This window comes from Zerene cesonia, chromosome 13 (assembly GCF_012273895.1).
Source record: "Zerene cesonia ecotype Mississippi chromosome 13, Zerene_cesonia_1.1, whole genome shotgun sequence".
Lineage (NCBI taxonomy): Eukaryota > Metazoa > Arthropoda > Insecta > Lepidoptera > Pieridae > Zerene > Zerene cesonia.
The window spans coordinates 9,330,602-9,347,099 of NC_052114.1; the positions used below are offsets into that span (position 1 = coordinate 9,330,602).

At 33.6% G+C, this 16,498-nt stretch overlaps 3 protein-coding genes across 3 annotated transcripts in view; 2 read left to right on the plus strand and 1 right to left on the minus strand.

The window, feature by feature from the left end:
- Window positions 1–2,460: 2,460 nt before the first annotated feature.
- LOC119831187 (X-linked retinitis pigmentosa GTPase regulator-like) lies at window positions 2,461–10,116 on the plus strand. Its single transcript, XM_038354472.1, has 8 exons — window positions 2,461–2,554; window positions 5,580–5,705; window positions 5,988–6,143; window positions 6,758–6,913; window positions 7,227–7,379; window positions 7,743–8,066; window positions 8,230–9,390; window positions 9,927–10,116. The coding sequence occupies exons 1-8, from the start codon at window positions 2,536–2,538 to the stop codon at window positions 10,037–10,039; spliced, it is 2,208 nt and encodes a 735-aa protein (XP_038210400.1). The 5' UTR covers window positions 2,461–2,535; the 3' UTR covers window positions 10,040–10,116.
- Window positions 10,117–10,901: 785 nt separating this feature from the next.
- Window positions 10,902–13,544, minus strand: LOC119831071 (eukaryotic translation initiation factor 4E1-like). Its single transcript, XM_038354312.1, has 5 exons — window positions 13,426–13,544; window positions 12,959–13,137; window positions 12,643–12,820; window positions 12,237–12,324; window positions 10,902–11,864 (listed from the first exon to the last, which is right to left on the minus strand). Exons 1-5 carry the CDS (start codon window positions 13,453–13,455, stop codon window positions 11,707–11,709), a joined length of 633 nt encoding a protein of 210 aa, XP_038210240.1. The 5' UTR covers window positions 13,456–13,544; the 3' UTR covers window positions 10,902–11,706.
- A 287-nt stretch (window positions 13,545–13,831) lies between these two features.
- Window positions 13,832–16,498, plus strand: part of LOC119831457 (spermine synthase) — a 4,578-nt gene continuing 1,911 nt past the window's right edge. The window contains 3 exon segments of the mRNA XM_038354802.1: window positions 13,832–14,217; window positions 15,944–16,052; window positions 16,171–16,382. Of these exon segments, the coding sequence (XP_038210730.1) occupies window positions 13,936–14,217; window positions 15,944–16,052; window positions 16,171–16,382 (603 nt within the window). The 5' untranslated portion in view covers window positions 13,832–13,935.

Genomic DNA, 16,498 nt, shown 5'->3' on the forward strand with positions numbered 1-16,498 from the left:
GTCCTTTCCTTTATTCCTCTCGCAAATCCTTTCTTAATCCCTTCCCAATTTAAAGTCGGCAATCCATTTGTAGAGGCGAAAGGTCTGTAATCGACTTTACGTCTGTACGTACAAATGTTCATGGGCGGTGGTAGCGCTTACCATCAGGCGTCCCACCAGATCTGATTTGGAAACAAACTAGAACATTTGTTTTTCATAAGTATGACTAGACTTTTAGAAGCACTTTTAAATGGTGTAATTTGGTTCCCATAAGTTTGAAATGCAATTTCTACAGGGAAGATAACATATAAAATTTTATATACAGTAAACTCTTATAAGGTTACAATACATTAAAATACCTGACGATAACATATGATGAATAAATTTATGAAATACATGTGAATTCATTTCTGTGTAGATTTCACCGAAATTTGTGAAGGTAAATACGCATTGTATGGGCACACTAGCACGTGCCGCGCTATCAAATTAACTAAGGAGCAGGGGAGAATACCCAAAGCTGATAAACCTCATTATAAGCATTCTACAATCTACATGAGTTTCAAAGTTTTGCACATTTCTTCCCTCATTATATTAAATGCTTTCTCTGACAAAATCAAAGTACTTTATCGTTGGAGCCGGTCATTGACATTAACTCCCAAACCACGCAATTCAATTATGCAGAGGTCGTTCTTACAAGTTAAGTATCCTCTGACGGTGAAAATGGTTTATAGCCTTCACCTTATGGTAATGAACTTGGAAAATTATTACAAAAAAAATCAAGAACAATAACTAGATGTTAACCAACGATAACTTTATACACCAGTGTAATATACAATTAAGTACGACTTTCTATTTTATAACTGTATTTAACGTTTCTTATATTCCTTGATTTGAAAAAAAAGTACATATTCAATTTTCATAGTTTTGATAGTTTTTGTATCTCATAGTTGTAACTTGTAAGTAATAATTATAAATATTTATAATAAAATTGGGCACAGGCGCTCAGTATGAGAATCGTATAAAAACAATAACACATACGTACAATGAGAAGAACATAAGATACGTGCTCGTTGAACCGTAAAAAGATCTTATAGTATGTGATATACATATTCTATAATTTGGTTCTGATAACTTATCATTATTGTTACGAACAATAAGTATGAGCGAGAATATAAATTCCGTTCTACTCCCTTAAAGTTTACTTCAATATAAAGCAAAAATATGGGTTCAGAATAATCTACAACCAGGCTACGGAAACTGTAGCTCAGAAACTCGTATGTATATCACATAAAGCAATATTTCGTATTCTAATGGCAAACGTTATGGCCATGCTGACCAATATGAAGAGAGCCTCAACAACCATTAATAATTCTATAACGTTGGAAATAAACTGAATATTCATTTCAAGGGGTAGGTCATGAGTCACTGGTTGACTTGAGCACGATATTAAGGCAATACCGTTTTAAGGATCAAGGAAATAAAGTTTTTGGATTAAAACGTGAAATGAAATTTTATTTCAAAAATTCCTTAATTTATTAAAATACTAGCTTTTTTCCGCGGCTTCACGTTAATTCAGAGTAGTTTCATAGATATTATATTCTTCTCTTTATATATAAAAATCAATTCCTGTTCTTTAGTCTCGCTAAAACTGCTGAACGGATTTATCTTATCTTAGTCTTCAAATATCCGTGTAGGTCTAAGGAAGGTTTAAAATGTGAGAACGATGGCCAAAATATATCAAAACAATATTCTATGGCGTTACGAAGTTCGCCGGGACAGCTAGTTTATTTATATTATTATCTTATATATAAAATTCTCGTGTCACAATGTTAGTCTCTATACTCCTCCGAAACGGCTTGACCGATTCCTCTGAAATTTGGTAAGCATATTGGGTAGGTCTGAGAATCGGCCAACATCTATTTTTATCCCGATATTCCTACGGGATACGGGTGAAACCGCGGGGCGCAGCTAGTTATACATATAAAACTTCCTCTTGAATTATTCTATCTATTAAAAAAAAAACCATTAAAATCCGATGCATAGTTTTAAAGATTTCAGCGTACATAGGGACACATGGACATAGTGACAGAGAAAGCGACTTTGTTTTATATTCTGTAGTAAGTGATGTCTAGTGGCTACAGCTGTTTGGCATTGACTTCACCTAGATTGACACAAACTAAAAACTAAATATATTCTAGGAATAAAAAGGTACATATATGCTGAAGAAAGAACTTTATAACTCAGCGTTAAATAAATTAAAATCTTATTATGAAGTGTAGATGCAGATACATATAAAAAGATTAAAGTCTATAGGTACCACGCATGCAGAACACCGGCTGTTACAATTGTACTGCTTTAGGTTTTAAATAATTTTAATCATAACATACTATCCACATATTAAATATCCTATAACTCCTGACGTTTCCAGTAACCATATTACCCATACCAAGGTAATCGTACGGTGGTAGCAAGGGTGGTCTAGCCAGCGGTCAGTTAGCGCCCCGCAGCCGAACGACCAGTCGCGGGTCAGACATGGCCAGCGCATAGTTTGCCGCCATGATTGACGATATCCCAGGTCTGTTCCATTTTCAAACGCACAACCATAGATTCGATTATTTACATGTAAACACAGATAATAATGTGAATTAGTACCGCGATTAATGAATTACAGATATTTGAATATGTAGACCGAATTCTTATGTTTTAAGTACTTATATTTTACGATTCAAAAGCACTTCAGAAGAAAGTCTAGTTAAAGGAATAAGTTTAATACTTAAAATTACTATGCTTATAAATGTTAACCCATTATTATATATATTCACAAAAAATATACATTTAATATCATGCTAATACTATATTTTACCCATAGTATACAATTAAGACCGGTCAAAATGGCAAAATCAAGCACATTGTGTTCCCATTTATCTTTGATATTGATATTTTTGTCGTGTTTTGTTTCATTTTTTGATAGTTTCATATCGATACTGAGGAATAGAAATAGAATGAATGAACACAACACGAAATGCTTAGACTGCTACACGTGTGGAACGTTTGGCTTGAAATAAAATCAATAGTAATTTGTTTGTAAACTACACTCGAAACGATTTTTTATAGCAATTTAACGAAAAGTAGAACAATTTATTCATTAGAAAATAGTATGCATTGTGTAGCGTGACTATTGACTTTTTTTCAACAAAACAAAACCTTTCTTTTTTGCAAAAATTGCGGCTATCCTCTTGTTTCACTATAGATAACGTTTTTTATATGTTAATAATTAGTAATCTGTTCCTGTTAAATATTGGAGTAATCGTGACTGCAGGGCAATTTCCAAGGTTTGCGAATACCACTCAAGACGATTTCATTATAAGAATCATAAATATATTATAAAAATAAAGAGTTGATTAATTTGTAAACCTTAATCGACATCAATATAGATAAGTAGTTTAATTCATAGTGCTGATTTATAACTTTTTTTTAATTACTTTATAACTTAAAACGTTTGATACGTTTTAAAACGAAACCGCACCCATGAAGACAATCATGTAGGTACTCCAATGAATGTAAATTGCAAATAATACCGACTACCTCAACTTTCGACCACATTTATTCTTTTGTTCTGAGCTTCTTTTATAGTCCATTACAAATTAACTAATAGCTTTTTTTTTAATCCATTACTTGACAAATAAATTATAACTATAAAACCAAAATTAAGATATAAATCTACAGGCAACAGATTACAGCCAGATTAAAGGGTGAACTTGGCAAGGTCAGGAGTAATTACGTGTGCCCGTGATATAGCACCTTCAGGCTATTGTTTGCTTCTTTTATTACAAGAACACAACACTTTCTTTGGCGTCAGTTTCTTTATGGCTTTAGGTTTGTAAATGAATGCGGCCGTGCACTAAGTATGACATTTGTGTATGATTTATAATACATACTCTTATCTATTATGCAGAAAATATGTTAATTTTACGCAACAGTCTAGCTTGTACCTAGTATTATGTTAGATCTGTGCTTGTAAATAATATGATAAATCTTCAACCCTATGAAATTATATGGCGATATTTACTGCTCCCAGATTTACATAAAAAAAATATAAGATAACCCATATTACTCGATAAGGAAGCTCTCTAATAGTAATATATTTGTTTAAATTAGTCGATTGGGCTTTTAGTACCGGTAAGTTTCGATTAATTTGCGTTTTACCTAAAACGTCATATTTTTTAAGTAATTGAGGTATTACTTAGTTACTTATCGATTCTGATATATTTAAAATACAATTTCTTCGAGAAATATTATTTTGTATATTCGTGCGGCGCAATAGTTATCAGTCTGTCTAACAATTTGCCACTACGTCCGTTCAAGTCAAGGGCAGGCGAAATTCGTAAATCTGTAATTACGACCGCTACAATAAATCGTAGCTGGAACACTATACTTCTATAAAAAATTTTTGTATGGCAATTTCTTAGGAGTATTTTAAGGAATGACGTCAGTGGTTATACGAATAAAAATTCGTGTTTCCGCAGACGTGCCGCATGTTATTAATTTCTAGAATCTATGCGTAGGTTTAGATTAAACTGATATTAAAAAAGCTAGAAATGGCGCATTACCTGAACGTTCCGTTTTATCGCAATCATTAATCATATAATGTTAATTCATTTGCTCTACTGTTTTAAACTTTATGGGAAACCTAAGACCTTGAATGGAGAATAATTTCAAACGGATTGAAACACCCTAAGTGAGAAACAAGATAATTCTGACATCATTATTATTCAAATTTAAAATAAATAATGGTTAATAATTTAAAAATTAGTTTTTCGTTTTAACATAATATAACTGCTGTTTTTTTATTATGTTTCGTAATCAGGTTATAAAAATAGCTAGCTTAAGCACTCAAATCGACCCAAGAAATATTTTGCCATAGGATTATGTAGTTAAATTTGTCATATGACTGGAAGTTTACATAAAATTTACATCTTGGTTCCCGCGTGGCTTGAAATAGTCTGTGGTGAACGCTCGTTTCACAGGTATATACTCTTATAGCACCACTACTCTTATACCACGGCTACACCCGTTTCACGTTGAATCACCTGTCGGAATAATAAGATCTATTTTATGTCATAGCGGGCAACTGAGCCGGTTGTTCGCGTGTCGGTAAGCGATCAACACCGCTCATGAACATTTACAGATAACAGAGGTAGAGCCACTGGAAATGGGTTGCCCGCTTTTAAAGAGTAAATAAAGGATAAGGAAAAGATTGACGGCAGGAATAAAGGAATGGACTGGGGAGGGTGGGGAAAAGGGTGTGAGCCTCCAGATCCTCTACTCACCAAACAAATTCAATACATTCTTCTGAGATCTTCTATGAGGGGTAGTACCTTCCCCTTCCGAAACTTCCCCTTCCGAAACTTCCCCTTCCGAAACTTCCCCTTGCTGATACGTGTTCGACTCCCATACAAATCTATCCATCTAATATTATCGTGCTCCTGTTGAGTGGACGCCCTGCAATGAGGCAGTGTGTTGTGGCCTGTGTGTACCGGGTGGTTCTAATGGGCTCTGGCCTTATGGCCTTATATATGTATATAACTTTTTATACCTAGAGACCGGCGCCGTCTTCACGTTCGGCAAATCACACTTCGCCGACAATGAACCCAGTCACTTCTTTATCAAAAACGACCCAATCGTAGCGATATCTTGTGGCGACGAGCACAGTGCCGTTATATGCCGTAAGTATTTAAAGTTAGAAATGATCGTTTCATCTTACCATTCATTACATCTGAGATAAACTAACTAAATTTTCTTGAGAATGATTGCTAATAAACGTAATATGTTCTGTTCATTAATGATTACTTTATTTCCATTTTTTTATGAGAGTAAGCAAAGGAGCATTTAGATGACCTGGTTGAAAGCGAAGCCAGTGCCCATAGCCATCTACAAAGGTCTCAGAAGATGTGTAACCTTTTTTTTTTATATTTCCAACCACTCAAGTGATGTACATTCACTTTCAGAGAACGGTCGTGTGTTCGTGTTTGGCGCAAACGCCTGGGGCCAACTCGGACTGGGAAATAAGGAGGAAGTAACAAGACCAAGTTGTGTAAAATGGCTGAAACCACACCGCACCATGTTTGTAGCGTGTGGGCGGGCGCACACTGTTTTTGTTACCGGTCAGTGGCAGTACTATCATTAGTTATTATATAAACAATAGAAATTAAGATTAAGAGAGAATTAAGAGTGGAATCATGATCCATAATATCAAAATGCCCTTCTAGAGAATGAGGTGCTTACCTGCAAAATTATTTAAGCGAATTATTGAAACGATTTAACTTTACTCATAGGACTAGCGGTCCGACCCGTCTCTCACTCTGTCACTCGTCACAGATAGCTATAATATGTCGGAAACTTACGGAACCTTATTTTTTTCATAATAAAACATAGCCTATGTTATTTGTGGATAATGCAGATTTCGAATGGTGAAAGAATTTTCAAAATAGGTCCAGTAGCTTTTGAGCCTATTCATTACAAACAAACAAACAAAGTTTTTCTCTAGATGATATTAGTGTAGATTTGTGTAAATAAGTTCAGAACGTTACATTACACTATATTATTATCCCTTCAAACCTGCGTACAATATAGTAAAATGCTTACAAATAAACATTATATGTAATACTACGATAAGTAGTTCTTCGTTGACTCTAAATTGAAATGTGTTGTATAATCACATTTTTCTCTTGTGTAATGGCAATAAGAAAAGATCCTCAGTAGTGACTTGTAATTCCAGACACAAATGCCATCTACGCTGTTGGCTGCAACGAGGAAGGCCAGCTTGGTACGGGCGACGTCGAGTCCCACTCGGTACCGCAGTACGTGGAGCTGGAAGCCGACCAGCCAATACGGCAGGTCTCCGCCGGCAGTAACCATACTGCTGTTCTTACTGGTCAGAGTAATGTTTATTCCCATAGCCTTTTTTGCACACGCTTACGCGTTGAAAATAGTGTTGATGATAAATTCAAATTGAGTTTAGAATAATTTTCATAAGCTGATGCTAGGTTCATTGAACTCAGTTCGTAGTATAGATGATAAAACCTACTGTTACAGTACTAAAGGGAAAGACCAAGATCACACATATATTTTAGTAAAGTTTGCTCTATGTATATGGTTATAAAGTTGAAAGCACGTTTCGTACATAGGTTGAACATATGAACAACCTAATTGGCGTAATAAATGAACGTGCATATCGCTTCCAACAGATGATGGACGGGTGTTCATGTGTGGATCGAACACTGAAGGTCAACTCGGACTAGGTGAGGACGCCAGGTCCTGCGTTAAACTCACAGAGCTCAAGTTCATGGAGAAGATCGCGTTTGTCGAGTGCGGTTACTATCACACCGTATTTATTACTGGTAATTATATGGTCTTAATCCTGTACTTATTAATGTTTCTAAATAATACCTATGTCTGTACCTAGGTTTGTAGATGCTTCACTTATAGTTTGTTTCAATTTATTTTAATCGAAATAAAAATTATAGCTGGCATTAATCATTTGAGTAAGATAATGTTTTATGCGTAAACTTATAATGATGTAGGCTACATTATTTTACATTTGCGACTGTTAAATCCTCCCTCTCGAGTCTATTTAAAATATATTATGAAGTATTTCACTGAATAGAGGAAGCAAGTGGTACACTAACTAATTGATTTCGAAAATAATTATTAGCATTAATCAAAATGTTCATAATTTTAAATACTAATAACGACACCCACAGCAAAAGGAGCCGTTTTCGTAACAGGGGATAATGAGAACCAAAAGCTTGGGCTACCAAATACAGCAAACACAATATACGTACCTCAAGTTCTACCTATATCAGTACAAATAAAGAGTGCATGTTGTGGCGCAAACCATACATTTCTTTTGTCTATGGACGAAAGCAAAATATTAGCTTTCGGTTCCAATGAAAAAGGACAATTGGGCATGCCGAATACAATTGAAATAGTGAAGGAGCCAACGGAAATTAATATGGATAAAATGTTCGACGGCTATCAACTGAAATTGGTTGCCTGTGGGGCTATGCACACTGCTTTTGTTACTGGTAATGTGAACTTTTTGTGATATTGCTTCTGTTAAAACCTCGTTTAAAATGAGTTATGTTAACTTTATGTCTCTGCAAAACCTATTAACCTAGCTAATCAAATTCTTATAAAGAAATGTTAATTTATTTCGAAATATTTACGATGTTTTCATGACATTTTTAGACAATGGATTGCTTTACACCTGTGGCGAGTCAAGGCACGATAAACTGTGCTTGGACGAAATCGACGCCGATAACTCGACCGACTTACCAAATCAATATTCACCTAAGCGGGTCACCGCCATGAATGGTTTCATTGTAGACAATGTGGCTTGCGGCGGCTGCCACACTTTACTCACCGCTACTAAAGGTTCCAACGCAGACTTCACTAATAACGATTTCATAGTCAACCAAGACAATAGACAAATATCTATTACGGAGCTACCTCCCCTACAAAAAGTACCGATCATGAACAAAGAAGATCCCCCAGTGGATACAACGAAACCTTTAGATAATGAACTTGTAATTGAAAACTCTAATAATGCAAACGAAGAAAGCAGATCGATCGATTCATTGGAAGCCAATGTAAGCGGATCTCATATTGTACATATCAACGATCTTGAAACAGACACTGCAAGCACTGATAATATACCTGATCTAAACAATGACACCAGTATAATAAATGAAAATATTCCAAAAATGGATATATCAATGTCTATTGAAAAAGGAATGTCAGAAATATCAGAAAAAATTGAACAAGCAAAAGAGAAAGTCTCAGAGGATATAAAGGAAATAGAAAACAAAGCCGAAGACAATATACAAGAAATTGTACATACAGTTAAAGAAGAAGCGAACGATAAAATAGAAGTCGTCGAGGACATTCTAAAAAAATCTGTGGCAAAAATCGACCCAGGGCTACATTGCGATGAAAAAATATCATTAGGAATTCCAAAAAAATTATCAGAGATTAACAATTCACCACCTCCAAAGAGTCCCTTAATTCAAGACCTTTTACACATACCTGATATATCCCACATGAGTCCAAATTTAAGCAAACACAGCGATGATGGTCAACGAAGTGACGGAGGACAATCAGAAAATGAAACTATACCATGTGGTTCTGATAAATCGAGTCCACAAGCTGGAAAAACAAAAACACAAGCAGTATTACCAATTGTAAGAAGTGAAGATCATATTGATCAAGACCCAACTAATTGTGAAGATTCAGAGGTGGTTGTTAATAAACTGGAGGAGAAAGGTCGATTTGCGCGCATTTTTCAATCTATACGAGATAAAGAAAACTCATGCATGGGTAAGGGGAAGGTAATAGAAGAAAAGGTTACAGGTAAATAAATATCTCTATTCTTAATTGAATATTTTAATATAAGCAGGAGCGTAGAAAAATGAGTAGTAGAAAATGTACGTACTTAACAACTAAAAAAAAGGTGTGTGTGCGATTTACACACGATAGAAGTGAAACTTCAGTACATCGACAAAAGAATGAGATAAATATATATTAAATATAAAATAGTATGTATATTTCTGTCTCAGTCTTTGCCGGCTTCATTCTACACATTTTTGTATTTGTGTCTCTTACCTGTCGTTTTTTCCGTTGCATAAGGTTTGAAATCACAAGGATTCTAAAGAAGTTTCACTTCAAAAAGAAAGAACTCTTTTTAGTTGTTACTGCGAATTTTGAAGATAGTATGTTTCTGCTCGCGCTGACTCGGCCGAGACTAAACAAAGATAAAAAATTAAAATAGAATATACCTAAAGAAAGAATATACAATTTATTATTTACTCATTACATTAAACGTCTCAAGCATTTTGTTCGCCAATTAATTAACTATAACCTCGCATGAATATCTTTTCAAATTTCAGAAAACATTCATAAAGGCATTGAAACTGCGGAAGAAAAGGTCCACAAAATTGAAGAGACCGTAGAAACAGAAATCAGAAACCAAACAAACTCAAGAACCTGCACCATTTTATAAAATTCTAACGTTATTTAATAATTTAATATCTTAGATGTTTACTGAATTAATAAATTTTTATGATTTCTATCGTTAAAAATGTTGCATTATTTATACCTAACTAAATATTCAGTCGTGCCATGAACGTGCAGTTTCTTCAATATTTCGTTACGTTTATATTTAATATATTCAAAAACAATAACAATAACACTGGTATATGATTTTATGGTTCAGGCAGTTAAATGAACAGCGCCGTTTTAAAGCCTAGGCAAAGGAAACGGTTTATTAAATTTAGGTTGAAAACTGAAGCTCAAACATTAATTCGTTCCATTACACTTCTAGGAGCACTGTAGAGTCTAGAGCACGTTAGTCATTTCATAGTTTTAACATTTACCACACAGCAGCAGTAGCAGTTCCTACTGGGAGCCGGGTAGAAACTGTAGATGCCCTTCTAAAATGCATATCTAAACAACTATGTCAAAGAACTGCCTCGATATATGTTCATAATACGCCCTCTGTGATTCTTAAGCGGCAACATTCCATGAATTTTCAGCATCCATCCTACCAATAAAGGCGAAAGTTTGTAAGTATGAATAGATGGACGCGATAACAGCTTATCGTATCTATAAGAAATTTGGTACGGAGATCGATTATGGTCTGGATTAGCACATAGGCAACTTTTTACCTACTCGTACTTAAGGCTACTTTGCTTTTTTTCATAATGCTGTAGTAGGCTCTCTGAATATCGGTTTTAAATTTTACACTACTAAACTTTTTAATTAATACTGACTGAATAAATGACCTAAACAAATAGAATTATCGAGGTAGAGGTTTAAGAATAAAAAAAATCATTTTTAGATCAGTATTTTATATGAAATACCAAAATATAATCTATCGGACACAAAACAATTTTAAACTATGCAGGGCGACAGATTTCTTAGTACCGAGAGTTAATAACAAAATAGCGGGTGCGTGAAATGAAACTTAGTGTACATTAATCGTATAAATATTCAAAATTTACTTGCAACATGCTAATTTGGCGTTAGCCCTTAATGAGTAAATACAAACTTATATCTATTATACAGTCACTCCAGTATTCGACAATGTTATTATAAAGACAAAACATTGCTGCAACAATCTTTTTATTAAATCATAGGTATTATTACCTAATTTAAACATCGAGCACATCAATAACGCATATTCGTTAGTCACGCGATACAAACATGTTTCATATTGCATGACCAACCTATACTTTCAATTATCATACAACCTACAGATACCTAATGATGTTCAATAAAAAGATACGAAAAACATGAATAAACCGAAAGAGTGAACTCTTGAAATCTTTGTAAAAATCTATTACGTAAATTCCATGTACTTATAACTCCTTAAGGTTTAAGCTTGTCTAAACATTGATAAATACCAGCGTGAACTTTGACATCAACAACCACACCAAACAGTTTAGTACAAACATCAGCCTTCACTCACTCGTACAGTGAGCCATCAAATAAACTCTCTTTAAATGAGAAACGTGAAACATCAACGTAAATACTACTTCTGTTGTGAAAACATTATTTCCAACACAGCATTGGTACGATCACTCCATTCCTTTCCACATATACTATGTAACTGTTCTGCACACTGAGGGAGTTATTGACCAAAGCTGGGTTATGGAAAAGTATCGGATGCTAGACGGTGTAAAGGTTCTTGGTGGAGGAAGAGTGTTTGACCATGGTGTCTCTATGCACTTGGAAGCCTATTTTGCCATGAATCCCTAGCTGCTCCTTTAGTTTCCTTCCAATATCTAGCACTGCATGTTGTTTTGATGTATCAGCCGTCCAGACACCTGGAAAGAATTTTTGCAATATATATTAATCCTGTAGAATGGTGTGAGTTAGTTATGTTTTACATCTGCTTCACTGATGAATAGGTGATTTGCCTCCTGTCCTGTCCAGATGAGCCTTAGTTGTGGTTGTAAACTGTTCATGATAACTGCTATACTGATGCAGCAGTTAATTATTGCAGAAGAATAGCATATAGTATTTTATAACACAAGGATTGTGCATTTACACACCTCCCTAAGAATGCAGATACTAAATACTGTTTATATGAAAACTTTATTAGGACAGGATGGTTTCTGTAAATATAATTAAAAAAAATATATCTTGTAAGAATTGAACTGCTGCAAGAAAAACTGCACTGAATGTATATCACTTACCAATTTTATCTAATTTTGGTCTGACATTCACAACAGCACCACAGATTTCTTCAGGATGTTCAAAATTCTCACCAATTAAAAGGAGTACCTAGAATGTAAGATTATAAAGTAAGAATTCTCATTTAGCCATAAGGATTATGAGTAGATTCTGGTAATTGAGATCTTGACACATTTTCTGTAAAGGGAAGAAATTCTATATCAGATTTAGATTACTTTCTGAATCATAATATATTAATACTGAAATGCAAACTAAGCACTAATTGTTAGCTACAAAGTAAGATTGTTTTGTGGGTGAGAAGAATGAGAAGAAGTGTACCAGCTGTTTATTATTAAAACAAAAAACAACTAAACCGGTCTACTAAAATATGGTAAAAATATTAGATAAGTGTTATAAAATAATACTCACAACATCTAACCAAAATCGGTCAAGGTCAGAGTTGCGCTGTCTCTTCTCAAGACTGATAAGCCATCGGCCCCCCATTTTGTTTGCATCATCTTCCCACATGGGGCGAATTCCCTTCTTGAACACCGCATAATCATGGCCTTGTCTCAGCTCAGACGGCGCTTTAATGTGATGGTAGAGCCTGAAATATAATTTAAATAAAAACTCTTCCACAAACTTAGTATTAATATTCAAATATCAAAATAAATATTTACTTTCATTAAACTAATACTAATATGTATAACGAGAAAGTAGCTTGACTTTTAACATTTTAATTTACCTCCAGAAATCCTCTACTGTGTCAAAGGTAGTTAATTCAATCTGGTTTTCTTCCCATGTTTTTGTTCTGTCGTTATCGTAAAACCAAAGGCTCCACGTGTTTTGCAATGGATGCTTGATCAAGAACTCGGGGGGAATCTCTGCATTGTTGACATTTTTGGTCTCAGTACCCGCTGATCCCTTGAATACACAAGTCATTTTCAAAAAATATAACCTAAGTTACAATTAAAATTTCCACTTAATTAGAAGAAGAAAGTTTTAATTACGAAATAAGGTCTAAATTTCTAATGTTTTAAGGCTAAACCCCCTAAATATAGTCTTTAAAATCGATAAACATGAAACAAATGCCGTAGTGAAAGTGGCTCAAGCCACATCAGCAGGGATCGTAAAAAACAATGAATGCATTCTAAAATATGTATATTTATGGGTATTATTAAAACATTTGTAACAAATAATAATTTTAACTACCTCCACTTCTTCAGCAGTATTTCCAGCCATGTCACAGAAATTCTTTGCGACCACAGTTTTTTACAAAAAGACAGCAGCCCGGTCAGTGTTGCTAGTTAAAAGTTAAAACATTTTATGCAATCATAGATAATATATTTTAATTATATGTTGCCTATTTAGGAAAGAATAACTTAATTTAAAATTATACATTGCATGTCATTGAAGATTAGCTACTCAGCGATGAATAGAATATTAAAATTTTAGTGTAAAAATGTATAAACATTAGTACAGAAATAAAAAATAAATATTCCTTGAAATTATAATGCACTAAGTGCATAGTTTATAAAACAAACTAAAGTTTATATAGATCTGTGAACAGTGGATCAGTTATCAGATATTATTGACATTTCTATTACCATTTACCAATCACAATCTTTTTCGCTAGAAATTTGCATCACAGATTTGCATTTTGCCGGTTCTTCCGTCCAAAGGCTGATATTAATTTTGAAATAAAATTAAAATTAAAATAAAATGTCCGTGCAAACAGTATTACTAGATTTTTCTCTAGATCCTGCTCGAGTAGCTGATGAAAGTGGACAGAAAACAGTGTTTAACCAATTGGAAGAGGTACTGAAAGAGTATCTTCCGAATCTGATTTTAGCTGCAGATATTAAAGTTGATGGTGGTTCTCTAAAAATTCTGACTGGAAAGAAAGGTGTAACCGTGTCCACAAGATTGTTTGACCGGGGTCTCGTTACCGTAAATATTGAATATTACAAGGAGGACAATGAAGATCCATTAATCAATTTCAAGGTTAGTTCAATTCACCGAAAATAGAACCAATGCGCTTAAATTAATGCCCTTTAATTTATATGTCAAACGGCATTTATTATATTCCACTGTGGTGTTACATAAGGGATATTTAACTCACAAACCTAGTCTTCTAATTAAATTATTCTTTTTATGCTATGCAATACATCAATGTAGTGATGCAATAAATAATATATTATTATATAATTATTCAATAAATCCAAAAGATAAATAAGAACAAAAAGAATATTTAAAAATGTTACAATGTATGTCTGTATCACATATTATATTAATACTAATGGTCCGCCTAGGCTTTGCCCAATTTACATACAGCCTATAACACTCAGGAATCACTTAAACATACACTTACATTCCAATGGCGAAATTTTTTTTAAATTGTGCTTGTGATGAACTTGAAACAACTTCAAACGAAATATCCTTTAGCTGTTTATTTTTAGTACAATTAGGTTAACATGTTTTATGTGAAAATAAATTTTTCATTAGAAAACGATTTCACTCATACTACACGGGTTTACTTTCTTTAAAGTAATAACATATATCAGAGTCATATTGCATCCAGACAATTGAATTATCAAAACATTGATGTTCATGCTTTTGAAGTGCAGCCATAAATTCTAATAAATTAAATTCGGCAAACTCTTGTTTATTGAATGCATTTAGCATGGCCATACAAAGCTATAAGCTATTATTATGATTTGAAACTTTGGAAATTAAACCCTAAACTAGCTTTCCCCGACACAGACAGAGAAATTTCCGATTCACAAACAAACACATGTTTCAATTATATATTACTAGCTTTTGCCCAAGGCTTTTAATTCAGAGTATGCATTAAATTTGTAGTAGTTCAATAGATGTTATTATACATATAAATTATAAACCTACCTCTTAAATCACTCTTTCTATTAAAAACCCCATCAAAATTTATTGCCTAGCTTTAAAGATTGAAGCAACTTTCTTATGTAGTGATAAGGATTGTCAATAATTTATCAAAATCTAAGCATTATTTAAACTAAATTTCAACTGATTCAAACATTTTTCATTATTATAATTGTACGGAAATAAAGTAGTGTCTAATAGTATAGCAGGAAACAAGGTTGAGCGTCTCATTTTGTTTTAGAGCTCTAAACAACTGGAAGATTCCATTCGGCAATCGTTGGAGTGTCTTAGGCTCAAACTGTTACCGTCAATTAAACGGGGGTATAAATATGATATCTACTTGACTAGCTCAGGTCAGCATTGGTCATTTTATGTCCCTTTATTTTTGTTTGATTTTCTGTTATATTTAAATACACTTTACACTAGATACAAAGCACCATTTTCATGCTGTTTTTAAGCACTATAGATATCATATAAAATGTCAAATGATTTCATCATTAAACACATTCTTTGTAAATGGGCTTCCATGTAGAAGATTCTTTTGGATCCTTTTTATTGGTACTGTTTAAAATGATGCCAACTAAGCCTGTAGTATTCTATTTTTGTTTAAAAATGGCAAAGAGAAGGTCTCTCTTTTTTATCTATATTGGTACCTTGTGTCTAAATATTATGTTCTGTTAAATGCATGTCTTTTAATCCCAAAAGTTTATATCCTCTTATAAAAATCTGATAAGACGCTCAACCTTCAATGTTTTACAATTAGATTGCATGTATAACAAACCTGCATTGTCACAATTTATTTATCATTCCTTTTTTATGCGTATTTCAATAGTCGGCGAAAGAATTGGAAAGTCAACTGAAAAAACATATCACTGTTTTAAAATCTCAAGCTTATCCACCTTTAAAACGATGCCTATTTGGCAGATATTTCCCATCATCTGGTAAGTTTTTTTTTGTTTTTTATTATTTTATTCATTGTAGAATTATTGTTTTTTTTATGAAATTCTGATTCATTGTTTTGTAGTATACATTGTTGTATGTAACTCGTCTATATTTCAGATGAAAGACTTCTAGAATATGATATTGACAATGTGCTGTTTGATGAACAATCTCCCTTCCAACGGGTACAAATTGTACACTCCAAGAGTCTCGGTAACATGTTGGTGCTAGATGATCTCCAGAGTAAGTGATTTTGTTCTCTAATCTATATATATAAAAGAAAGTCGTGTTAGTTACACTATTTATAACTCAATAACGGTTAAACCGATCATGTTGAAATTTGCTACAGTGATAGTTTGAGATACTAGAAAGGACATAGGATAGTTTTTATCCCGGAAATCTAACGGGAACTGGAACTTTGCCAGTACACACCAGGTCTATCTTTCCT

Bases quoted from the DNA above. Each gene is read 5' to 3' on its own strand.
- LOC119831187 (XM_038354472.1), top strand. The intron at 6,914-7,226 runs GTCAGAGTAATG...CGCTTCCAACAG, and splicing joins CCATACTGCTGTTCTTACTG to ATGATGGACGGGTGTTCATG. The intron at 7,380-7,742 runs GTAATTATATGG...CGACACCCACAG, and splicing joins TCACACCGTATTTATTACTG to CAAAAGGAGCCGTTTTCGTA.
- LOC119831071 (XM_038354312.1), bottom strand. From the start codon at position 13,455: ATGGCTGGAAATACTGCTGAAGAAGTGGAG. The intron at 12,325-12,642 runs GTGAGTATTATT...CTTACATTCTAG, and splicing joins ACCGATTTTGGTTAGATGTT to GTACTCCTTTTAATTGGTGA. The intron at 11,865-12,236 runs GTAAGTGATATA...AATTCTTTCCAG, and splicing joins ACCAAAATTAGATAAAATTG to GTGTCTGGACGGCTGATACA.